Here is a 25175-nt window from a genome sequence, read left to right on the forward strand (position 1 = left end):
TGAAAGAATATTTTTAATCTTACGTCCAGAAAGCTAAGCATGTAGTCATCCCTGACTCTCGACCGAATGCGCTCAATCTCTTCAACTGAGCATTTGAGTGTATTGCCCTGCAACGAAGTTCTTAGTAATAATACTCCTGAACAGATAGCAATATGTTTTGTTTTCTTTTGTACAAGAATCTAACGTATTATAAGGGTGATATGGCTCAAAGGTGGCACTAACTAAAATAGATAACTTCTAATGTCGGTCCAAGAACATCTAATGTACTATTGTGCAACTTAACATAGAAAAATAAGGTAATTGGCTTACCACTCTGTCTAAGATCAGTCCTGCCTCCACCTGCCTTCCTGCACGAATCGATTGGTCGTACATCATGTCTTCATCGTCGAAGGACTCGATGTCAGCGTAGTCACCTTCTGTCCACTGTACCCTCAGCCTGCAACGTGTCGCACGCTGGTACCAAGCTTGGTACCGCCTAAACTCACGGTTCGTGTGTGGCTCGTTGTTGTCGTCCACGTTGTCATGTATCTCCTCCCATTGCTCAATGAAGGATTGGTGGTGCTTCTCTCAGTCAAAAATCTTCTTGTTCTTCTGACGATCCAACCTGCACGTATGTCATCGTTACTTGAATCCATGTACATGTCACCGTATTAATAGAAATGGACCATCACGAGATATTTGAAATATCAAAACACTTACTTGTGTAAGTCAACGCCAGTCGAGAACGAAGCCATAGGCCAAAGTTGTCTCACTCTAAATTGGCGTGCAACCCTATCTGACAGGTGAAACTCGACAGCATAGAAGCAGATTAGAGGGCACCTCATCCTATAGAAGTCATCGTCGAACCCACAAACATTGCTCAACTAAAAAGGAAGTGTGCCCTCTCCACCGTACAACTCCCACTCCACCTGCAACATGTCCAAACAAGATGTTAGATGGTATACTAATCCTTTTCAAACCAGCATAGAAAATAAAATTTACTTACACTAGACACCATCAGCGTGTCTAGCTCGTTCGTGAACTCAATGTACGCCTGATCTAACCTCGCGTACGGAACCCTGACCTAGTCCCAAAGGTACGCCCACGTCGACTACCGACTTGGAGGCTGACCTTGGAACCACTCACGACGAACCAGAACCTCTGGACGACCAATTGGAAGATGAGCCCATATCCACAGCTATAGCAGGTACATGGATCCACCAAGTGATGTGTTGGATGAAGACCGATGACACCCCTCGCACAGTTGCCGGTATAGAAAACACAAGACTGCAGAGCCCCAGCTGTAGTGACCCACCTGGCCCCAGTTACTGAGGCAGTGGACCCACATCCAGGACGCACTGTCACCCATGGCGTCGGGGAAGAGAACATAGGCAAACAGGTGTAGGATCCATGCCCTACAGTAATACCCAACTGTCTCCTCATCTGCCTCCCTAGGGCACTATGCGAACTCTTCCCGTAGCCAGGAGATGAGAACTCTAGAAGTGTGAGCCCCTTGCTCGCCAAGCTCACGCCCAAGGAAGGCCTTCACTCGTGCTCTCTAGCCCTCTGACCTGCATAGCCCGATGACTGGGTTGCCATGAATCCTTAGGCCTAGCATCTTCTGACAGGCCTAGAGCGTGACTATCATCTCCCCGAAAGGTAGGTGAAAGCTGTGAGTCTCCGGTCGCCACCTATATTTAAGACAAAGCAAGATTACTTGTCAAAAAGTCAATCGCATGTATAAATGGCCATGAATGGAGACAATGATTCAATTTAATACCTGTCAATTAACGCAGTTATGGCCGCTGAGTTGAACTTGGGCAACCCACGACGAACCTGAAAAGAGATGACATCTAGGCCAGCTCTTTGCAGGAAAGGAGTGTATCTATCATCGTACCGCATGTCCAAGAACCCACTGTGGGTTCTAGGACGAAGGAGCGGAAGGTCCTGTATCGAATAAAACATAGTCTCCTGTTACTTCACGAACATATGTACGGTCACCAAATTTTGAACAAAACTTATAGATTATTACCTGCCCCAGCGCTATGAGACGTCCTCGGTGGGTCACCTCTGTTGGTGCAATCTCCACATGCATATAAGGTTCCAAAACGGGAGGGTCGATGTGTGTCTGCTGATCCATTGGTGGAGAAAACCCATGAGGGATGGGATCAACTAACACCCGACGCACAACCACGTTCAAACATTTTAGCTAGCTCTTCATAGCCAATCTCACATAGTTCTCCCACTGATCCATACAACCAATTGAGATCTTTCGCCTGAGGATGTTGGGAGGAGAACCTAGGTGCAGTACACTATCAACTGCAATGCCATCATCTCTAAGGCAATGCAGCTCTTCCTGAGCCCTTGCAACCATCTCAGGGCCTGTTTGGCAGGGCTCCGGCTCCTCTGAATATGGCTTCGGCTCTGGCTCCTCTAAAGGAGCAGCTCTTCTGGAGGAGCTGAAGCCGTTCTGGAAAACGTTTGGCAAAACAGCTCCTCCTGTTTTTTTGGAATGGATGAAAGATGGTAAATGTCTATAATACCCCCACCTATTGTTTTACTATGGTGCAGATCTAGTTAAATCCAACGTAGAAAAAATAGTTTTACTATTTTTTGATATATATTACGTATTTTACAAGTATCAGGTGATTTGGTCAACTTCAGGAGAAAGCTAACGGTTGCTTTCTCATTGGGAACCCTGGTCTATTTCTAAATTATTGGAGCCATTCTTTATTTTCTTTCTCTCTTGTAGTTTTACATTAGGAACCCTATCTTTTCTCCTATTCTTGCTAGCAGCTCCTCCTCTTTCTTTACTACACGCACAGCAGGCACAGCATGCGCACGCACCAAAACTGGCCGGCCTCGTGTGATCGACGCTCGAACCAGCGGAGGACCACCGCGTCCTTTCACGCCCTAACGAAGGAGGAGCTCGGGGAAGCTCGTTTTCGTGGCTCCGTTGGCGCAGTAGAAAAAGGGCTCCGGTTCCTTTGCGGCTTCACCGGTGGAGCTGTTCTTCGGGTGTGCATTTGGTAGGGCTTCAGCAGGAGCCGGAGCCGAAGCCGCTCGCGGAGCCCTGCCAAATGACCCCTCACTAAATGAAGGCCTATTATTGAATAGCACAGGCATGCTTTGCATGTCAACAAACTCAATATATCCATAGCGATCGCTTTCAACGGTGCATCCATGATATATGGTCACTAGGTTGTCCATTTAGTTCAAACACGTAACGAAGCACATATCCTTTAGTCCAAATTAGACGATAGATAGTACCTAACAAGTACTTTCTAACTACAAACTAAGTAACTAAGATAATTACTACGTGTATATATACAATGTACTCACTAAATAACTAGATCATATTTAGTTAACTAAATATGTAACTACATATCTAAGTAGCTATCTAACTATATCTATGTACCTATGTATCTATGTTTCTATCTATCTACATATATATCTCACTAGATCACTAACTAAATCAACTACCTGAGTCATCACATTAACTAGTAAATAACAAATGCCAACTAAGTAGGTACATTGCATATTCATAATTTTTATCTTTCCAACGACTGATCCGCGGACGTTGACGGAGTCGCAGCGGACGACGGGCGTGGGTTAGATCGATGATCCGGACCAGCGGTGGCACGGCCGACCGCTGTAGGTGGCGGGGCCGGTGGTGGCGCGGCCTACGACAGCAGTGGCATGCGGCGGGCGTGGGATGCCTAGGGCTCCGCGCGGCGAGTCTGGCTCGACGGGCGCGGGAGGCACGACGACCGCAGCCGAGGCCGGCGGTGGAGGGCGGCAAGGCGGGGCGAGGCCAAGGCGAGGAGAGGGCACGACGTGGGCGCAGGAACCAGCGAGGGGACCGGGGCGCGGGCAGCCAGCCGTGGCGCAGGTGGCCAGCCGCGGGCAACGGCGTGGCATGGGGGGCGGCGCTCCTGCATGGCCTCGGGGCACGGGCCGTCCGCGGTGGCGCGGCGTGCGGCGGCCGCGATGTTGCTCGGCAGGCTCGGGGCGCGGGGCGTCCGCGGTGGCACGGCGTGAGCGAGGGCGGCCAGTGGAGGCGCGTGCGCGGGCGGCGGCGGCGAAGCTCGGCTCTGCTCTGCTAGGGCGAGAGACGGAGAGGAAGAGAGGGGCGGGGCCCATAGGTAATAATGGCTCGGCGCCAAGATCTACGGCGCCGAGCTCGGCGTCAGGGTAACTGGCGTCGAGCTTCCTACCATGTCACCTTCCACGTTCGCTTCGAGCCCAGGAGCTCGGTGCCAGGGACGCTGGCGCCGAGACATGTTAGCTCGGCGCTAGCATCAATGGCGCCGAGCTAAGAGTCCATATTCTGAAATCTTGCCTCCAGTGGTCTATTTGTGAGAAACTTTCAAAAAAAGAGCTAAAAAGTAAAAAATTCGGGCGGCAGCGCACTAGGGGCGGCAAGGTATCTCGCCCCGACATGGGCTTCGTTCCACGCCACGCGTGGTTTGGTGCTCGAACCACGCCAATACTCCTCTTCTTTGGATGGTGTCGGATTCGCCTCCAGGGGCGGAGACAGGATTCAAACATTGGGGGCATGGTGTTTACGAAGATTTAGGATTCAAACATTGGAGACTAAGGTATCCGCAAAGATTTTTTTAGACTCATAGCCGACAATCTCTAATAAAGGAAGTCAGAACGTAGCCATGTCGATATGAGTGGAAAAATATGACAGCAAGTAATAAAGGCAAATGAGCTACATATCCATTCTATAAAGTACATTTATCTAATGAAGAAAAATTCTAAGGTATAGGTCCCGTTCGCTTCGCTGAAAAAAAAATCGAAACATTGTTCCGGCTGATTTGTTGTGAGAGAAAAATACTGTTCCAGCTAAAAAAGACGGATTATAAGAAAAACGAATAGGGCCATAAAATTATTGCAACTGTATATCCATTAGTAGATTCATAGTGAAAGGCATGCATATGGACAGGGGAGCTGAAGAAAAGCCACACGCTTACCACCAAGGCACCCTCACGCAGACTATACTGGAGTTTGAACGGGCAAACTGTATGCACTAATTACGTGGATTGAGGTGAATACGACAACATCTAAAGAACTTGGTCAACATCTGCCACCTTCGTCTTGTTGCCATTCCAGAAGACCCAATTGCCATGTATGATGACAACCTAACACATACAGTACTCTACTCCTGTAGATCTAGAAGCGTTAGATGCAAAACCGGATACACCAGAGGAGTCATCATGCAGAGCTGGCAAGCCAATCAGTAAGCCCAACTGGCAGAGGATGATGACGGTCCAGTCATTGGATAGCCACGAACTGGAATCGCACAAAAGAATGAATGCTTGTGTAGTCAAGCATGTGGGCAGAAACGGAAAATGGAGCACACAGGGACAATAACCACAGGGGTCAGCACAGAAGCAACGAACTACCAACTCTTTCAGTAAAAAGAAAGAATCAACAGAAGCTGAGTTGCTGACAAGCAATATTGGTCTTGTATCTCCACAACACTAATCAACCTATGCTTTTGTATGCAACTACAAGTTCTCGAACGGTCTCCACAAACAAGTTACTCCCGTCTCAACAAGACCAACCAAAGTCATCTTCCCCGCACAAAGTATCATCAACAAGCATCGGATTTTGATATATCCTTAAAAAGGAGAGCCTAAGTACATAACAACCATTGTCATTCGATGATTAGGATCACAAAAAAAAGCTGTGGTGTACATGGACCAAACATAAGATCTTCATACTAGATCTTGGAGAAAATACCGTGCGTTAACATTCAACTTCAAACAAGTCACGGAAACAGGACCAAAATTAACATGAAGCTACATAACATTGAAGTATTTAACTAGAAAGCAACAGGATGCCACAGCATCAGCATGGAACACTGACACCATATATGATTAGTAACATAAACTAAAACAGTACCACAAACAGACTAGCCCATCAAATATTGCAAAAAAACAACAGTCTGGCACAATACTGGACTATGACGAAAACAGATAACTAAGTGATCGATGCTTGGCCGATTCCGAACTCCAGGTATGGATGACATTAAGTGCATTGGACAAGCAAACCTGCAGCACAAAAACCCAGATATCACATTAGCACTGTCTGATTATATGTATGATAGTAGTGGGTAGAGGGGCATGAAATAGATAATTACCATATTCAGGTTTGAGTATTTGCAGATCGCTGATACATGAAGCCCTTTATGAGAATACATGAAGAAGACTAGAATCCTGGGCATGCTCCAGGAACATGAACAAGGACAAGGAGGTACAGAAGATACCTAAACGAAGGCAAAACCACCACTAGATGCAACTTTGAGAGGAATGATTCGAAATGGATTGGATGGCAAGGAACATAATTTGACATGCTACATGCGACGAACTGAGGAAACAAAGGAGATGCATAGCTAAAGTCAGTAGAGACATGGAGGAGAAAGAACATTGAATCGGGACTTCATAACAACTCCTCTGAGCATCTTCATTCCAAAAACAGAAGTGCCAGAGAGGGGAGATCCTTGTGCGCTTTGCAGAACACAAGAAGATGTTACGAAGGGAGGTGAGTCAGGAGGATGCAATATGAGACAGAATGCAAGTTTCAAGAGATGCAGCCATCCTACAGAAGACTAAATATATGGCAGGTTATAAGCTCTAGCCTACAATACCCTGCCTGAGATGAACTACAGGAGCAAGGATTATGAAGGCTATCGCTACTGGTTAATGATGGGTAGCAAGGATGCAAAGACTATCTAACACCTAAATGGAACATTGGCTACTAATAGGTGACTACAAGGTACAAGCTGCAAAGGTGACTCAGAAACTGCAGTGATGTGAAATCCACCACATCCTTCACTGCAGTTTCAAACTGCCTAACCTTCTCACTGTGCTTGCTAACCACCTACAGCACTACTGTTGATGAAGAACCACCACCAGGTACACGGTGGTTATTCTCGGTTACCCTATACAGACTACCAAGGTCAGTTGTAGTTAACCTATGTACACAGAACTGCCTAACCACCATTCAGTTATCCTCGATTTTCAGGTGAAGGATCCTCCTCAGATTCTCTGTTGCAATGGTAGCATCAGTACCACTAAAGAAGGTAACACCTGAGCCTGCAGTCGGCGATGAAGGTGCTGATTTGGCATGCACAGGCACGTCTTCGTCGTCTGACCGGTCAGCAGGTGGAAACTCAAGTGAGACACTGCGCTTCTGGTGGAGGGAGAACTTGGGTATTGGTAGGGAGCTGGGAGGCGGCGAATTGCAGAACCCCGGGCCAGCCCAGAGCTCAGGGCGAGAGGGTGGGGACGTCGAAGGGCTTACAGAGATTGCTCGGCTGCGCTTTTTCCCATGGTGAAGCTGCTGCTGTTTCGGTGTCTTGGGCTCAGGGGAGGAGCGGGTCCGTGCAACCCCCTGCGCGGGCGGGGATGGCAGGATGCCGATGGTGATGCCGGAGTGGAAGGCCCGGCAGTTGCCGGCATGGTAGCCGTGTGTGGACTGAGGCGACGAGAAATGGGGCGATGCTGATGACGCCTTCTTCCGGCGACCTGAGGAGTGGTGGAGCTGGTGGCTGCGCTGCTCCGAGATGACCAGAGTCTCCATGGCCCGAGATGATGCAGGTGCTCTGACTGGGACAGCTCGTAGCGACCGATCCCACGAAACCCTAGCGCCAAAACGACAACCAAACGCAGAGGCATGTCAGTACAATGCATTTTCATCGCAGAACTAGCAAGCACGACCAGAATCTGGGCAAAAAAAAAAAAATCAACATAGATGGTGAAATTATTACGACACAGTGAATCATAGATGGTGAAATTATTACGACACAGTGATTCATAATGCAGAAATGGATGTTTCCACTGTACAGTACAGATCGCCAAATCAGAGCACACACAAAGGAGGGGCACGGATCTACTGGTAGATACCTTCCAGATCTACAGCCGAGGAACAGACCGAACCCCAGACAGACCACTGATGGCGTCCCACCTCAATCAATCACCGCCGCGCTTCTATCTTCCGTCCCAAACCAGATCCACACGCAACGTGAGCGGGCACTGCATCCACAAACCAGACCGCCGCCGCCGATCAATCACACGCCCTCCCAAAAGGAAACCCCCAAATCGGCGCTCCCGGCCCCAACTCACCAAATGGATTCCCGCGACCAGCGGAATCTCCGAGGAGCCCGCCACCCGCTGGGCGGAGAAACGAGGCGGACGGACCGGTTGGCGGGCACGACCGCGCGAATCTGGCCGGAAGGCCGCGCTTGCGGTGATGGGTTAGTGGTGTGCGAGGTCGGAGGGAGGGAGGGAGGGAGGAAGGAGGCTAGTCTAAAACACGATGGGAGCTACACGACGACGGAATCGAAACGGCCGGCTCAGAGGCGGGTTAATAGGGTCCTTGTGGCGTCCGTGCACTTTGGCTTTGGCCGGGTCGTGCGCCACGCGACGTTCGTTGGGGGTCTGGGGCTCTGGGCCGGCCTCCACCGGATTTTCCGTGGGGGGTGGGGGCTCCGGCCGTTGGATCTCGGCTGTCGCGCGTGTGGACGGTGATCGGGAGGACGCGTGGTGGGGAGGCGACGTATGTGTGTGTGTGTGGTGGATAAGAGTATCTTCAACGGTCCATACCTAAATCAGCGATCCATTTCAGAAATTGAGTTCTGCACAGTAAATAGGACACGCACCCAAAACCTTACCTCTACAACAGCCCACCGCGCCTGCCCAAAATATCTCATCGCCTCCTCCATCTCTCTATCAGTCTCTCTCTCCCTCACTCCTCGTCCCAACCCCTGCGCCTCCGCACGCACCGCTCGCGCCGTGGCTCCCGTCCGCGCCCCCTCCCCTCCCCTCCCCTCCCGCCTCCCCTTTCTCTCTCTCCCTCTCCCTCGGCGTGGCAGCGCGGCGGGAGAGCTGGAGCGCCGCCTGCTCCTCACGCTGCTCACCTCCGCCCCCACACGACGCTGCTCATCACCGGCGGTGGGGGAGCGGTCCCAGATCCGGCAAGGCAACCAAGGCCGACGGCTCCGGAGGTGCTCCCACGGCGAGCTCGCCTCACCGAGCCGGCCACGCCCCTCTCCTCCTCCGGCCGTGCGCCTCTCTCTCTCTCTCTCTCTCTCTCTCTCTCTCTCTCTCTCTCTCTCTCTCTCTCTCTCTCTCTCCCCCCCCCCCCCTCCCTCCCTCCCTCCACCGGCCCCCGCGGTGCTCGCCCGCCGGCGCTCCGGTGCGGCCAGGCCTCGGCGGTGTCCGCAGCCGCGACCAGGCCTCCGCGGTGCCCGCCCCCCGGCACAGGCGCGGGAGCCCCTTCCTCGGCCGACGGCGCTAGGGCAAGCACGCCCCCTGGCGCGCGGCCCTGGGCGAGCGCCCCGCCGCGGTCCTCGCCGTCATCTCGTTCGCGGGCCCAGGGCGCAAGATTTTTGCGTCGTCTCTCCTCGATGACGGTTATTTGCCTCCCGCGTCGCCTCCGACCCAAAATGGCTGCTGTGTTTGCGTACTCGGTTGGAGGCTGTTTTTTTTGCCGCTTATCCACTGTGCACGACGCATTTTTGGGGAATGGGTCACGTTATCGGAGACAGTCTAAGAGAGGCGTGGATGGGAAGAATGGGCTCAGGGTTGATAACTGTACTTTAGGTTGCCACTTGTACCTCCGGACTGTTTGGAATTCATCTTTCTTTTATTCCGCTTTCTTTTTAAAAAAAAGAGAGAATTCAACTCTTTTTTATCTACGAATACCTCTGTTTTCATTAAAAAAAAATATACGAATTCCTCTTACCATTTCACTTAATTTTTCAGCATGATGTAAACTGTCTCCGCATGAAATAAACGTAGTTTCAGGACATCTTAGCTAAAAATAACGTATTTCCAGAATTGCACTCCATGAAGCAAAAGCCAATCCTACTTGTATCCAGGATCTGCCTCGTTTTAAATTTTAAACGCAAAAGGTAGCACGCCACATTCCCAACAGTCCAATTACCAAATGGTTGGCAACTTGGCAAATTCCTAACCATCTCGTTGACGAGAACCAATCCAGGTAAATGAGCAATGGACCAGGTGTTCTACGCTTTTCCTCGGTCAAGGCACAGGCCAACAAACACAAACAGCTAAGGCAGTCATGCGACTTTGCGAGCATACACAAATCTTCCAAAATTACAATGTATCCTAAATTCACGTGTCCTGATTGTACAGAGTCCAACTTCGAAATATGCTGTCTTTTTTTAGCAGCGTGACAAAAAAAAAATCCACTTAACATAGCCAGGCACTTCACAATGAACACAAAAGAGCTCTCACTGCTTTCCAGAGGGCTCGCACCCGGTTGGCCAGTTGGGTGAACAAAAGCGGGATTGACGTGGGCATAACAATCAGTTGCTACACATTGAATCACTTCTTCCGATTGCTGTTTGATGGGCGACTCTATACATACCCTACTGTGGGGTACTTGTAGCGGCGGCAGAGTGTCTACCACCTGGTGCGCCAGCATTTGCCGACTTTTGGACAAATACAAACAGCAAAAGAATAAAAACTATGCACAACGGGAAGTGGAAAGCCCCCCCTAAGGAGTCAAGTTCACTGAGATTTCTTGATGAACATGGGGGCTCTGGGCCTCCTGGTGAGAAGGGGTCACTAGTCTTTGAACAGTCTTCAGGGCACTTGTTAACTGTGCAAATGACGGGCGCAAATTTGGATCCCTGGCAATTGACAAAGCACATGTTAGCACAAATTTAAAATCAAGAGTCAAATTTTAAATGCCATGACCGATACAGGAGACTTTGATCAGAGAACAGGTTAAATTCTTAAAGGCCTTTTTTGAAACTCACTTCTGCCAGCATTCAAATATGATCCTTGCTACCAGAGGATCAACTTCCTTGGGAATATCAAGCCGTCTATCCTGGAAACCAACTGCCCCCACAACTTGCATTGGATTCATCCCACTCCATGGCATTCTAAGTGTTGCCAGCTCCCATAAGATGACACCAAAGCTGTAAACGTCGCACCTGCACAAAATTCAGGTAGTGGATGCAAAGATTGTTACTGAATTTAATTAAGGTAAGCGGTGAGGATCCTATCATACTTTAGTTTTGGCAAAGTATAAAAAGGTGTTGCAGGAGAACAAGCAAAAGTGTGAAACCTGAGGGAAGATAGATTAATTAACCTGTACCTGTACTGTTCTGGTTTCTACATGTGTCGGTGTTTTGGACCGGGGGTCCTCAACCAACTAGTGAATTTGAACTGCGTGCCCCTAATCCCGGATGGTGATGCAAAGAGACACAAGGTTTATACTGGTTCAGGCAATAGGTGCCCTACGTCCAGTCTGAGAGAGCGATCTTGTATTCCTTGCACCGAGGTGCTTGTAGTAGGGGTTTACAAGCAGGGCGAGAGAGGGAGCTAGTCCCAGGTCTCTGTGTGGAGCGGCGTGGGTTGCTTGAGATGTTGATCTCAGGCAGCGAGAAAGCGTGCGTATTACAAGGTGTTGAGCGACGTCTATGCGTGAGTTCGTGAACCCGTGAGCTCGCGTGCTCGTGTCTCGTGAGTATCCGTCTGTGTCCCTCTGTCGAAACGGCCCCGATCTCTTCCTTTTATAATTGAAGGGGGGACAGGGGTGATACATGTGTTCGCTACGCGACGTCCTGTGAGCGGAGGTGGCGTTTCCGAGCCCTGTAGCTTGCCACTGTGGCGGCATGGTCGACGGAGCGGTCTTGTCCTTGATGCACTGAAGCAACGCGCCGGTCACGCCTCATCCTGTGCGACGTGGGAGCTTCAGTGATAGCTTGACGCAGGGCATGGCGGACGACGTGTCGGTCGCTGTGTGTCGACAGCGTAAAGAGCCGAGGCTCAGTTGGTGCCGAGGCCGAGCCATCGTGGGGGGCTCGACGGGCGCGAATCCCGAGGCTGCCGAGACCCTGAAGCGGATTGCCGAGGCTCGGAGGGAGCAGTTGGTCATGTACACTGATTCCGATGCTACAGTGACCCGGACTTGACTCCCCACGCCGCGTTGTCCTTGGAGCAAGGGTTAGGTAGCACAGTGCAGTGCGGGCGTCAGCCGTGGGCACAGTACAGAGCACAGCGGCCGGTAACCCCTGCCCCGTCCTGTCCCGGATGGCATGGTGTTGATGCGACTTCCCATCTCGTCGGCCACTCCGCTGTGTCGAGCCGTCGTCCGGCTGACGTCGCGGGAGTGCTTCGTCGCGTTAGCTGGTCGTGACGTTCTGTCAGGGAGATCGGTCGAGGCGGAGGCGACGGAGTTGTTGCCGAGCCGGCCTCGAGCGAGGCGGCGAATCGGCACCTCGTCCGAGGCTTTACGTGCGGGGCCTCGAGCGAGACGAAGAATCGGTTCCCCGTCCGAGGCCTTACGTGCGAGGCCTCGAGCGAGGCAAAGAATCGGTAGCCTCGGACAAGGTGGGGGCTAGCCAGTAGTTGTCTCTTGGCTTTGATTTTGACAGGGTCTAAGCGATTTTTTCGGTTCTTGCTTAGGGGACCCCTTTTTATGGTACCCGACAACATGATTGGTTGGAAAATTGTAAAACTGGCCAGAGAGCTGATTGAAAACTAGTCACATCTCGAAATATCTCCTCACTTGGTACACAGGTCATTAATTTTTAAAACCACCACGGATCCTCTGTGCTGTGCAGAAGTGCCATGGTTGCAGTGGGGATCGGCAGGAAGACAAAGGGGGAATGTTGGCAAGAAAGGTAAGTACGTCTCCTGGAGAAGGCGGCTTGCAAGAACTCATTGTCAAGGGCAAGAAAGGAGTGTTGGAGTGCTGGCAAGTGCACCAGGAACAGGGCTCACAGTCACATGTGACGAGCATGTATGTGTCAAGCTGTGTGCCATCTATGGTACTTGGGTCCGTGTTGCCAGGATAGGGTGAGGGGGGAGAGAGACAGGGGGAGCAACAGAAGGTGGGAGAACTGTGTTTTACAGGGTTATTAGTAACAAAATGCTGCATATGGAGTACAAAATATTTGGAGCATATAAAAGCCTGACTAGATAGGTGCATGATCCCGCTACGTGAAAAATACTAAGCAGTCACATCCAACTATCAGAAAACCAAAATTCTCTGGTCTGAGCACAAAACCACAAGCACAAGCATTCGACAGGAAGATGGAACCCTATATTCACGGAAATGCTCGATAACCAGAATATCCAGAATAAGATAGGAGTTAGAAAGCATCAGCAAAACACTCACTTTTCATTCGATTGTTCATTTCGCAGAACCTCAGGTGCCATCCACTCAGGCTGATAGATGATGCAAAAAAGAAAAAATAATAATAAATCATGTTCGAAGGGAAAGACAGAAAGTAGGGGGGGCATGATTTTGTCATCCAGATGCTAGCTACTTACTGTTCCAGCAGTGGATTTGGATGACAAAAATGTACTGTGCTTCAACCGTGAAAGTCCAAAGTCGCAGACCTGTTTTATTGCATAATTGATGTGAATGATTATTGATGGCCAAATATTAATTGTGGGCAAGATCACACACCTTTACATTCCAATTATTGTCAACCAGCAAGTTTGGAGATTTCAGATCTCGATGAACAATTGTAGGTACACTAGTGTGCAGGCAATTCATGCCTTTGGCCTTAAGAGAGAGAGAGAGAAAGTCACTTTTATGAGCAGGAACAAAGAAACAAACCAATCAATAAAATATAAAAGATTCATCCTTACCACATCAAGGGCCATCTTGATCCTCTGCTTTTCATCAATTAGGCAATTAGGGCGGTGAAGGATCTTATACAAGCTTCCCCTAAACAAGGACAAAATCATGAACCAACAATGAATCACCAAACACCTCTTCAGGTTTTTTGTATGAATCTGAGGGTGTGAATCTTATGTAGCATTTAGCAACTCCAGAATTGCAAGAACCTAGACATCTAATAGCATGTACCACAATAAAATTAAATAGTAAAAAGAACTTTCAGTTTATGCATGCCAGCTACAACTTCTGTGTTGTCTAGACTGGGATATTTAATTCACATATTTCCACAATATAAACAGTGATTGTGTAGTAAAAGTAAGTATTATACCTTGGAAGATATTCAGATACAATAGATAAGTTCGGAGGGCGTGTAACAGCACCCATAAAGAGAACAATATTTGGATGGCGCAGCCGACGCATAATTCGGACCTTGTCAAATAAAGTATATCCGTATATCAAAAAATAAAGCTCAATTGGACTGAGTATATATGAAAATTAAATAATTTATTTAGGAAAACTCCAAGATAGAAACAGATAAAAGTTCACCTACTTCACTCCTAAACTCATCCAGAGCATCACCATAGAAATCTTGATCCAAGAATTTTTTTACAGCTACTTCCTGCAAATAAACGAAAACTTCAGTGCATTGACCATGATTTGGTTTCTCATCTGATTCTTTTATGACTTCCACAGAACATCTTGAACAAATGGCCAAGCTCAAGATACAAAAAATAAATTGGGGGAATGAACTACTTACTGTTCCATTCCAGTCAGCACGGTAAACCTCTCCATATGAACCTATTGAAGGAAGCAAATCAATCAATAGTTTTCACGCAGAGATCAGGAAGATGCAAGTTCATACAACCAACCCACTGCTATTCAACTAATAAAAATCATAGCCATTAAAGCTAACAATTTGAACAGCACATTTAAAATTAGTTTCCAAAACATGTCAAAGTTCTTAGTTCAAAAGCAGCAGAGTTATCAAAACTTGGTAGCAAAATAAGTACCTAAGCCAATCCTTTCACCAATCACAAGATCTTCCCAAGGAATTTCGCACTCAGACACATCATCAAAGTCAAGCCTCTGTGACCTCATGTCCATGTTTCTTGATGGCAATGACGTGTCCATGAATCTGTCAAGGGGAGATTTTTTTGGATCAGGGAGCAATTTCTTATGGTCTTGCTTTACAGCCATGTTTTCAATATGTTGTTTTGCTTGACTCTGAATTGGAACTCTTCCTTCTGCAGGATTAACCCATGGAAGTCTTTCCTGTGGTGGTTGAACTACGACATGTTGATCCTCCAGTCTATAATTTGTTTGACCTTTGTCCAAATCACCACACAGAACCCTTTCAGGAACCTTCCCAGTCTCAGCTGTAGATGTAATCTTCATGGCAGAGGTACCAGCCATAATACTATCATAATTATGATATGATGCATCATTACGCAATCCAGAATTAAGATTAGACCTTGCGGCTGATCGTGGCATCTGGGATGATGATGATGCAGCATTATTGCCAACATTTCTATGAGCAAACGAATCCTCGACATAATTGTACTGTTTGTTGTTGGAAACATCATTGTAAGGAGACCAATTCTTCATAACTAACCGCTGCTGTGGCCTTTCAGCATTAGGGACTATGTTCTCTCTGCGCTTTTGCAACTCATTGTTCCTATGATCTGGTCCTTTGAATGGTACTGAAGTTTTCTTGGACTTCATATCCCCAAAAGGATTAAGGTCAGCAAAAAGGTTATTTGACTCTGGAATTTCCTGCAAATCTGGAAGGCGATTTAAATTCCGCTGATGTTTGTTTTGAGGTACAACTTTCTGCTGGGATGATGTACCAGCAGAAGTTGATGGTCCATCTGATTGTTCATGATTAACCAGCATCCATGAACTGTCAAAAACACTTCCAGCAGGAACAGATGATGTGACACCCGAAGAGGCTTGAGTAGAAGCTGCAGTTTCTGCTGCCTCATATCCAGAACCACTGTCTGATATCCAATCACCACTGCCAAACAAAGGCAGTTGGCCACCTTTAGGTTCAAGTGGCAATACAGTAGGATCCATATTAGCATCAACAGGACTCGATGATCCAGCTGTTTGATTCAGGGCGAGTTTTTTATTAGAATTTAACGAATTGCCTTTCCAACTTAAGATATCTGCTGGGATAAGAGCACCAGGAGCAGCCATCAGATCAACCAAAAACTCCCTGCAGAAAAATTACACCAAAATAACGCTTAGTAAACATAGAGCAGCAACAAATTAATTGGAATATAGTAAATAAGACTAGCACATGGATAGCATAACTTGAAGTATCTTAAGTATTTATGCTATGAAGTATGAACATAGCACAATGATTAAACATTGATACCTTTCATTGTCCATCTTAATTATGTTTATAGCATCGTCATCATCACCACCAGTATAATTGCTCCCTTTGACAAGTTTGCATGGAATCCCAACACTATCTGCAAGGATCTGCACGGAGAGGTACAGGACATAATTACATAACTTCTTAAGCATGTGCTTCTCAGCTGAGACAATACAATACTTTTTTAGTAACTTCCTAGCTAGCTTAGGTTTCTTGCATATGCATGCATGGGAAAGAGGGAGGGAGGGAGGGAGGAAGGGGACCTTGAAAAGTAGGGCACGGTGACGTGATAGCCCTATCTTGATGCAACCAATAGGCAACAAACTTGTTTGTAGCGAGGTTCTCAGCTCAGTACTCTTCTCCAGCCACCTTGCGAGCATGTCGTTAGCATCTTTGACAGGTCCACCCATATTATCTGTAACAAGCTCAGCTATTCTTTGCACTAAGAGTGCAATATTGGCAACAGGGAAGTCCAACAGGATGCACTGTGCCACTTGCTCCATCTCCTGCAAGGTACTATCAATGGCTCGGTTTACTACAATGACTTCAAAGCCTAGGTCCCCTATGCCTGTTTGGAGATCTGCTAATGATGGCATCTTCCCCTGCCTAGAGGATTCCATAGAGGAGCCAAAGATGTCATAGAAGCCATCAATAACTTTCTCATGATAATCAAGAAAGTTATAGTCCTGAAAGAAGTTAAAAACAGATGTCATAACAGAGCATGAATGTTAGAACACAACCACCACACTCGTATGTAGTGACCAACAGACCAACAAATAGTATTATGACAAGAATTTGACCTAACTAGACACACCAACAGGCAAAGAAACTTTAGAGTTGATAAACACTGATCTTGCATCTCCAAGAAGAGTCCTAATAGAGATTTGCAATGGAAAGAATCTGTTCAGCAAATATTTGGCCGGCATAAACACAACCTACAAAAAATGACAGCAAGATATTTTTTCACACCAGGGCACGCTCGAATTTCATTACTTATAGCAACGAAACCACGGAGTTTGTTGCAAGCAAGCGTCCAACGGTTGTTGCAAACAATACAGGGATAAAAACTGTATAGTAATAGAGCACTCAGGTCTCAATTACTCCTAGCGCAAGAGATACAAAACCACTGGTCAGAACTGTGACCAAACACACTCCAGCCAAACCAATGGACCCAGTGAAAAACAGCTATTACAAACAGAACATCAGTAAGGTGCTAGAACAGGTTACTACATCCAGCAAGCAGCCCACTTGGTTTACTTATCGGCACATCTAAAACTTCAGGCCACAACATCATTGGTTGCGATCAAAGTCATCCCTTGATCCTGAGCTGCTTTCTGCAGATGGTAGTGCAGCGCCAGTTCTTTAAGGACTTCAGCTCCATTCTTCAGCAGATCCTAGTTTTCCCCTGATCGCAGTCCTGCCCACCTCCATGATACACTAGCATGGTTTGACCAGCAACCATATATTTGCTTCTGAAAAAAGGAATTCTGCTACCTGATCCATCTTCTTCCTTGGCTAACTATCCACCTCCATGATATACGATACGAGCATCTAGCATGCATACAGCTTCTTCCTTTTGTTTACCTAGGTTTTGCATGCCCTGGTTGAGCCTACAAAGGTGTATATTTTTGTACCTATTTCTCAGGAGCAAAAGTCTTTTCTTTTGTTATCTTTTTTTCCTTCTAGCAGTGTGGCATTGGGAACAACCCCCTAGTATGGCACACCAGGAACCAATCATTTCGGCTTACCACTGCGAATACATCAGTATATTTTGTGTGCATGCAAGCAGCCCCTAAATAGTAAGTAGCATTTCCATTTCTCCATGTATTATTTCCTACTCCTAGACTGAGGTGGATCATAATAGCAATCAAGAAATAAGGTCGTATCTCAACAGCGACATAATTTACAGCAGTTAACAGCGTTAATTGGCATGTAGGTTTCCCAAGCGTACTTAAATGACATAACAGGGAAGACCAAGACCACTATTTGATTCGTCAAGCAGACGCCATAAATAGGTTCAGTGATGATTCAGCAAGCTAGTGTTTTAACGGCATCAGCATAGCATGTAGAGGGAAAAAAAAGGCTGCTTTATGTGAAATCGAGGAAGCCTATAATTAGTGGCTTCTGCCTCAACCTAATACTTCCTCTGATCATAAAGTACATTAGGACATCCACGCGGTATCCAATATGACAATTTGATTAGTAATATCAACAAACACATGTTATCTAATAGAAAGAGTTATATATAGAGAAAACACATTTCACAATGAATCAGGCAGCGATGATCTTGTGTTGTCAATCTATGTGAATTTTAGACATTGATCATCAGAGCTAAAAAGTTTGAATTAGGTCAGAGTTAAATTATATCGGTGATCGGAGGAAGCATCTTCTATGACTAATACCAGTGCTCACTAGCCACCAGAAGCTTATATGTGGCACATGCATTTATTCGCTATGTGTGATCCGCCATGCTGTGGGCTGAAGTGAAGCTCAATTAGGAACTATATATAGTCACATAAGCTGATACTGAAACCAACGCACGAATTTAAATGTCATCTGAGAACGGTAGCGAAGCAATTGGCCAAATGGTCCACATTAAGTCGAGACAGTTGTATGAAGTAGCAGAGACGGTTTCAACCTAAAACCTCACAAGCAACTAGCAAGTGGAGGCACCGAAAGTCGAGTATATTATATAATTGATGATCGTCCCGAATGGAAGGCTCACCCAGTATCGGCGGGAGAGCAACTCCGCGGTGTGGGTCTCGTCCCGGTGGGCGGCGAAGCGATCGAGGCTCATGAGCTTGGCCTTCCTGATCTGCTCCCCGTCCAGGTCCCCCACGCAATTGCCGTTGGAAGACGCGGACAGCGCCATGGCCAGCTGCATCTGGAACTCCTCCTCGGACGATATGTAGTCCTCCCCTCCGGCTCCCGTTCCCGCTACAGCCCCCGCGGGCGCGGGCGCCGCAGCAGCAGCGCCCGTGGGCGTGGCGGCCGCGGAGGGGGGCGAGGAGGAGGCCGCCGTCGAGACGGAGAGCGCCGGCGCCGGCGCCGTCGCCGTCCCCGACGGGGAGCTCGCGGGCGACGGCGACGGCGGGCCCGACGCCTGCTGCGGCGGCTGCCCCGCCGGGGACGCGGGGTCGTTGGACCGGTGCTGCCACCTGATCTTACTCTTGAACAGGCTCTTCATCCCTCCCTCCCTGCCGGCTCGCCGCGAGCTCGGCGGCTAGGGTTTGCTTGCGTCGAGCGTTTCCGCGTCCCGGTCGGCGAAGAGGAGACGACGACTCGTGACGAGGAAGGAAGGAAGGAAGCGACGGGCGAGGAGGAGGCGAGCAGGTGGGGATGTGGGGTGGGAACGGGAACGCGAAGGAAAGCCGAAAGCGGGTGGAGTCCTCCGTCTCCGAGGGGTGTGACTGCAAAATGGCGCGGCTGCGTTGTATCGGGTCGGGTCCCGGGTCGGGTCGGGTCAGTGCGTGGCGTGCTGCGGGGCTACTGGGCCAGTGGTGATTAGTCGTGGGTAGGACCCGACGTCCTTGTTGTGCGGTGTGGGGCTCCGGACGGCGGCTATTCAGGCTATTGGGTTAGTTCGGTTTGTATCGTTGCTGGGTCGTTTATATGGGAGAGAAGTATTGTTGGCTGGTTCAGATAAACAGTGTTTTTGTGAGGGGGTTGGCCAGCCTAGCCAGCCAGCCCCAGCCGAACGAGCTGATTGTCCAAAAGCCAAGACACGGGACATGTCTCGTCTCTGATCACTTGATGAGACGATGGAGCGTTACAAGAGCCCATCTAGTAGATTTTCGACGCTGAAAAAATAAATTAAAATATTGTTCCGACTGATTTATTATGAGAGAAAAATATTGTTTCGGTTAAAAAACAAGCTAAAGAAGACGGATTATAAGAGAAGCCAACAGGACCCATATCAAATCAAGTAAATGAGTTACAGTCTGTTCGGTTGGCTGGTTCGTATCGTTGCTGATTCGTAAAGAAGTACTGCTGGTTGGTTTGTGTGAGAGAAAAATACTGTTCCGGCTGAAAATTTACGATCGTTTACGACAAGCCACGTCCAAACAAACAGGCTGTTAAATACTGACACATCAATCAAATCGAGAAAAATATATTGGAGTTGGTGAGATATTGTAGGATTGTACATTGTACTCCACCAATTCTTGTATAGGGCGTATTCAGATTTGAAATGTCTTTAAAACCATAAATACTCTGATCATCATCTACTATTATATATGGTGCATTGGTACATCATCAATTACTTCAAAATCAGTAGGTATTAAAAGATAAGTGGAATGCAAATCAGTTGATTGTTGGTATAGTAGCTTTTATGTACTAAATAAAGCATGCATAAAATTTGAGTAAATAATTAATGACCAAAATCTACTCAGTTTGACTTTTCCAAAAACTAAACACCTGCTTTTTGTGTGTGGAAAGACATGGGGTGTTGTCATAGTTCTTATAGAACACTAAGGGCCCATAGTTCTCGTAGAACACTGAGGGCATAGAGGATGAGCGCTAGCTCGGTTGGTACGCTTTCGCACTGGGCGAGCGGCCAGGTGCAGGTTCGATCCCTTGGACCGTTCACGTTTCCTCACCATGGTTTCCCTCGTAATAAGTTTCAGTTTCCTCGCACGGATGTGCCACCAATGTCATACCTTTTAGCCGTGTATTTAAAATAACCTCATGCATTGACACAAACACAAACTATTGAGACAGAATCCTATTGAGACAGAATCGACAAAGCCTTAGTTTGTGCATGGGTTGTGGTCTTATCGTTGAAAAAACAAGCCAAAACACTGTTTCGGCTGATTTGCTGTGAGAGAAAAACACTATTTCGGCTGGAAAAAAAAAGTTGATAAAGACGGATTATAAGGGCGTGATTGGTTGCCTTAGTGAGGGAGAGTCGGGATGGAGAGCCGGTCCGGGATGGTGAGATGCATGCTCAAATCGTGCACTCAGTCATGTTTAGTTGTCTTTATTGTTGGTCTAGTATGAGATGAGATCTTATTTGGTTGCATGTATGGATGAGAGTTTTGAGTGTATGACACATGAGTCCCTGCGCCATGCCTGAATCAAGTCATCCTGTATGGAGAGGAAAGTGAAAATTGAGAAGACGAAGTCGTGCGGGATGGAGGAGAACAGATGAATGAAAGGATACAGGCGAAAGGTGCGAGGAAGGCAACCAAACACGCCGCATGAATGAGGTTAGACATCAAAACGGTACGGGAACGACCCGATTCGACCTACCAATCACGCCCTAAGAGAAGCGAACATGGCCATTATGGTATTATTGGTTTGTGAAATAACAATATCTCATTGCCTAAATTTTGCACTTGCTGTAAGATTCATTCAATTTCGATTCCGTCAACACGTTGATGATGTGAAATGACAATCTTGAAGGGATATGCCCAGTTTAGCATCATATCGAGATTGAAAAGAAGATATGACATATATCGTCTACCTTGAATAAATCAAAAATGATAGCACGCGGGCGTCTGTCCCTTCCGGATGCCGCGAGCCTAGGCCTGCGGACCAACCGGCCCAATAAACCTTGCTTGCGTCCGCCTCCGCCTCGCGCTGCTCCTGCCGCCCGCCTCGCGCTGCTCGTGCTTCTCCTCCGCCACCCGCCCTTTTCTGTTGCTCCTGTCGCTTGCCTGTGCTGCTCCTGCTCCTCCTCTGCCACCCACCCCGCTGCTCCGCGCGCCCACTCCGCTGCTCTTGTCGCCGCTCCTGCTCCGCACGGTCGTTTCGCTGCTCCTGTCGCTGCTCCTGCTCCGCCACCCGCTCAGCCCGATGATGTCGACAGGGGCCGTCAGCGTAAGGAGAAGCGCTAGGCCCTAGTGCGGGAAGCCCTCCAGCCTCGCCTGCTGCTACGGCTGTGGCGCCCCGATGCAGACGACAGAGGAGGCCGCACCGGGATATGATGCATGTTGCAAACTCACATTTCAAATATTTCAGATGTTTAGTGGTATGTTGCAAGGGTTTCATACGAATGTTGCAACAGTAGATCGGAATGTTGCATGTGTTGTAATGGCTATACACGTATGTTGCAAGAGACTGTCTCCAATGTTTCATCTGTTTTTCAGACGTATGTTGCAAGCGTGTTTATTTGGATGTTGCATTTGTTTTTACATATACGTTGCAAGTGTTTTATCTGGATGTTGTATATATTTGCAATGTTTTCAAGTGTTTTTTTAAGTGTTTCAGATGTATGTTTCAAGTGTTTCAACTATCTTTTTTTTTGTATGTTGCAAGTGTTGCATCCAATGTTTCAGAAGTATATCAGGTGTTACACATGTGATACAGGTGGGAAGCTGGAGTGGGGCGTGAGCTGTCCACGTGGACGCGCGGCGTGGGCCCCCGCGTGGCCGCGAGGCGTAGGTGCGGGCGAGTAATGTCCGACCGGTGAGGGCCCATGCGTGAACACGGGAAAATGGACTGCAGCCCCGCAGCCACAAGCGTCAGTCCGGACGTCCGGACTCTAGTAGTGTCGTTAATAAATAATTATGTGAACCATAGAGGACATCAAACATAGTGTTCGATCTTTGGTAGCGGATTATTACATGCTAACGACAACTTGTGCAGTGGTTTTTAGTCTTATGGCCCTAAAAAATTAGATTATGGTATTATTAGTTTGTTTAAATAACAATATCTCATTACCTAAATTGTGTACATGCCGCAAGATTCATTCAATTCGATTTTGTCAACACATTGCATAATGTGAAATGACAATCTCGAAGGGAATAGCTCAGTTTAGCATCATATCGAGATTGAAAAGAAGATGACATATATCCCGAATAAATAGTTATGTGTGAGCCAAAAAAAAAAAGACATCAAACTTGGTTTGATCTCTGGTAGCGGATGCCATCTCCTACGCACTAACCACTCAAAACTTGGTTTCGAGTCCTCACTCGTTGTATTAAAATTACTCTATCGCATCCTCTTGATTTTTTCGATAGAGAAATTTTATATCCTTCATCAGCCTGTTCGGTTGGCTGGTTCGTATAGTTGCTGGTTCGTAAAGAAGTATTGTTGGCTGATTTGTGTGAGAGAAAAATATTATTCCGACTAAAAATTTACGATCGTTTACGACAAGCCACAGCCAAATGAACAGGCTCTATATGAATTGTCAGGAATCCTCAAATTAATTGCACATAAGCTTCTGTCAACTTGGATCCGGCCCATAAATGGACCAAGTATGCTAGTACTCGTATCGTACAACTTAAATATATGGCTGCCTCACCAAAGTACGACGTAGAAGGAAACAGCAAAGGTCCAAGACCTTTTATTTGGAAAATTTGGGAATGTTTTCGCAGATCGTATCCAGTGTTCTAAACATATCACCTAGGTATAAAAACCGTAATCGAAAATTTTATTTCCAGAGGGTCGTTTCCATAAAGATGATAATGTTTTCGATTATTGCCGCATATAAATTTGAACATTTCTAATTTCTTTTGGTACTATATTACAGTTACTACTGAGTAGTTAAACTTTGAAATCAAGGAAATTTCAGACTGGCCAGAAATTATTTGATGATGTCGCTACGCTGTTTTCATCACATGAACTTTTAAAAAGTATCATTGGGTGTGTTCGCTTCTCTTTAAAGCGGTTGTGGCTGTACTAGCTTTGGTATCGTCGACCGTTTGTATACCCTATTCGTTTGATCGTTTCTGTAGCTTATAAGTCGGCTGATATTGTTTTGACTGATAATCACGACTGATACGATCAAGCGAACGGGGTGATAAGCTGCAGCTTAGATAAACAGGCTCAATACGATCACATGATGATCTGATACCCCTGACACTTTGGATGAGCGGGTACATTTTTCTTAGTTGTGGAGCGGCTTGGTGTAGAAAAGCTTAGATACGATTGGATCCGCAATCATCACGAAACCATAATGGTGTAACCTAACTATGGTTTTATTTAGATCTCTAAGAAAATGAAAATGATGTGACAAATAAAATGTGATCGAAACATTTGGATTTATTCTAGAATGAAATTTTATACTCCATCTGTATATCCGAATTTTGCTATTTGGAGATTCTTATTACGCAAATGCGATAACTGTTACTATTAGAATGTGAATCATGTTGTTTTCTTATTTAAATTTCAAGTTATATATTTTTTCTCGAATACGTAAAAATTTTACGTATCATTGTATTAAGTGGAATAGTTCAAATTATATATTATTATCTAGAAATATTATATGAGAATGATATCTAAACAGAGCCGGAGACCGGGACACCGGGGAATGAAGACGCGACGCCAATGCTAGTGGTGGTTGAGGAGAAGCTATCACGGTGGGATGGGCGGAAGCTTCGTGCCGGACGGTACGGCGGGGTGTCGCGGCGTGAAATAAAGCCGTTCGAATCGATCGGTCGAAGCCCAGGAGGCGGCGAACTGCCAGTGTAATTCCTCTCCCCCATCCGCGATAAAACACGTAGTTCACGAAATTTGGAAATTAGGGCTATTGTAGTATTTTCGTTTTTTATTTGGTAAATAGTGTCCAAACATTGACTAATTAGGCTTAAAACGTTCGTCTCGTAATTTTCCACCAAACTGTGCAATTAGTTTTTCTTTTTATCTACATTTAATACTCCATACATAAACCGCAAATATTCGATGTGACAGACACTATAGCAACTTTTTGAACTTTGGATCCAACTAAACAAGGCCGAAATCATGAGATCTGGCTGGAGAAGAACGAAGACGCGTCGGACGTGACAGGCTCGGCTAACACGCTGCAGCAACGGCTGCACCCATGTCGACGGACAGGCTGATGATTTTTTGGTGTTTTTTTTTTCAAACGGGAGAGAATGACCCGCGAGGACAGGTCACAGACTCACAGGTAATAACTGCCTACTTGACCTGTGTATGCTTTTTACTGATGCTCAAAGAGTGAGGCCCCGTTTAGATTCAAAATCTTTTGGATTTTGGCTACGGTAGCACTTTTGTTTGTATTTAGTAATTAGTGTTTAATTATAGACTAATTAGGTTTAAAAGTTTCGTCTCGCGATTTCTCATCTAACTATGTAATTAGTTTTTTTTTCATCTACATTTAGTACTCCATGCATGTGTCGCAAGATTTGATGTGACAGGTACTGTATAAAATTTTTTGGAATCTAAACGGGCCCTCAAT

The 25175-nt window shown here is 47.0% G+C and overlaps 2 protein-coding genes and 1 long non-coding RNA gene across 8 annotated transcripts; all 3 read right to left on the minus strand.

The window, feature by feature from the left end:
• Positions 1–14: 14 nt before the first annotated feature.
• LOC136552549 (uncharacterized) lies at positions 15–5037 on the minus strand. 2 transcript variants are annotated; one of them, XR_010782840.1, is made up of 6 exons: positions 2012–5037; positions 1760–1926; positions 986–1670; positions 700–908; positions 310–604; positions 15–107 (listed from the first exon to the last, which is right to left on the minus strand). It is a non-coding gene; the product is annotated as an uncharacterized lncRNA (long non-coding RNA). The 2 variants fall into 2 exon arrangements; XR_010782839.1 differs by having other exon boundaries at positions 700–1670.
• Positions 5038–5567: 530 nt separating this feature from the next.
• LOC136507330 (uncharacterized) lies at positions 5568–8311 on the minus strand. Of its 2 annotated transcripts, XM_066502094.1 has the most exons (4): positions 8115–8308; positions 7896–8024; positions 6131–7633; positions 5571–6041 (listed from the first exon to the last, which is right to left on the minus strand). In XM_066502094.1, exon 3 carries the CDS (start codon positions 7570–7572, stop codon positions 6994–6996), a length of 579 nt encoding a protein of 192 aa, XP_066358191.1. In that variant the 5' UTR covers positions 7573–7633; positions 7896–8024; positions 8115–8308; the 3' UTR covers positions 5571–6041; positions 6131–6993. The 2 variants fall into 2 exon arrangements, with proteins under 2 accessions (XP_066358198.1, XP_066358191.1); XM_066502101.1 differs by lacking the exon at positions 7896–8024 and having other exon boundaries at positions 5568–6041; positions 8115–8311.
• Positions 8312–10058: 1747 nt separating this feature from the next.
• LOC136552559 (serine/threonine-protein kinase EDR1-like) lies at positions 10059–19400 on the minus strand. Of its 4 annotated transcripts, XM_066544127.1 has the most exons (13): positions 18759–19399; positions 16297–16719; positions 16034–16140; positions 14667–15871; positions 14414–14454; positions 14207–14275; positions 13985–14085; positions 13626–13704; positions 13441–13539; positions 13302–13370; positions 13147–13196; positions 10778–10954; positions 10059–10648 (listed from the first exon to the last, which is right to left on the minus strand). In XM_066544127.1, exons 1-13 carry the CDS (start codon positions 19218–19220, stop codon positions 10513–10515), a joined length of 3018 nt encoding a protein of 1005 aa, XP_066400224.1. In that variant the 5' UTR covers positions 19221–19399; the 3' UTR covers positions 10059–10512. The 4 variants fall into 4 exon arrangements, with proteins under 4 accessions (XP_066400224.1, XP_066400231.1, XP_066400217.1 ...); XM_066544134.1 differs by lacking the exon at positions 13302–13370 and having other exon boundaries at positions 18759–19400; XM_066544120.1 differs by having other exon boundaries at positions 16034–16719; positions 18759–19400.
• Positions 19401–25175: the final 5775 nt, after the last annotated feature.

Source organism: Miscanthus floridulus, chromosome 1, assembly GCF_019320115.1.
Source record: "Miscanthus floridulus cultivar M001 chromosome 1, ASM1932011v1, whole genome shotgun sequence".
Lineage (NCBI taxonomy): Eukaryota > Viridiplantae > Streptophyta > Magnoliopsida > Poales > Poaceae > Miscanthus > Miscanthus floridulus.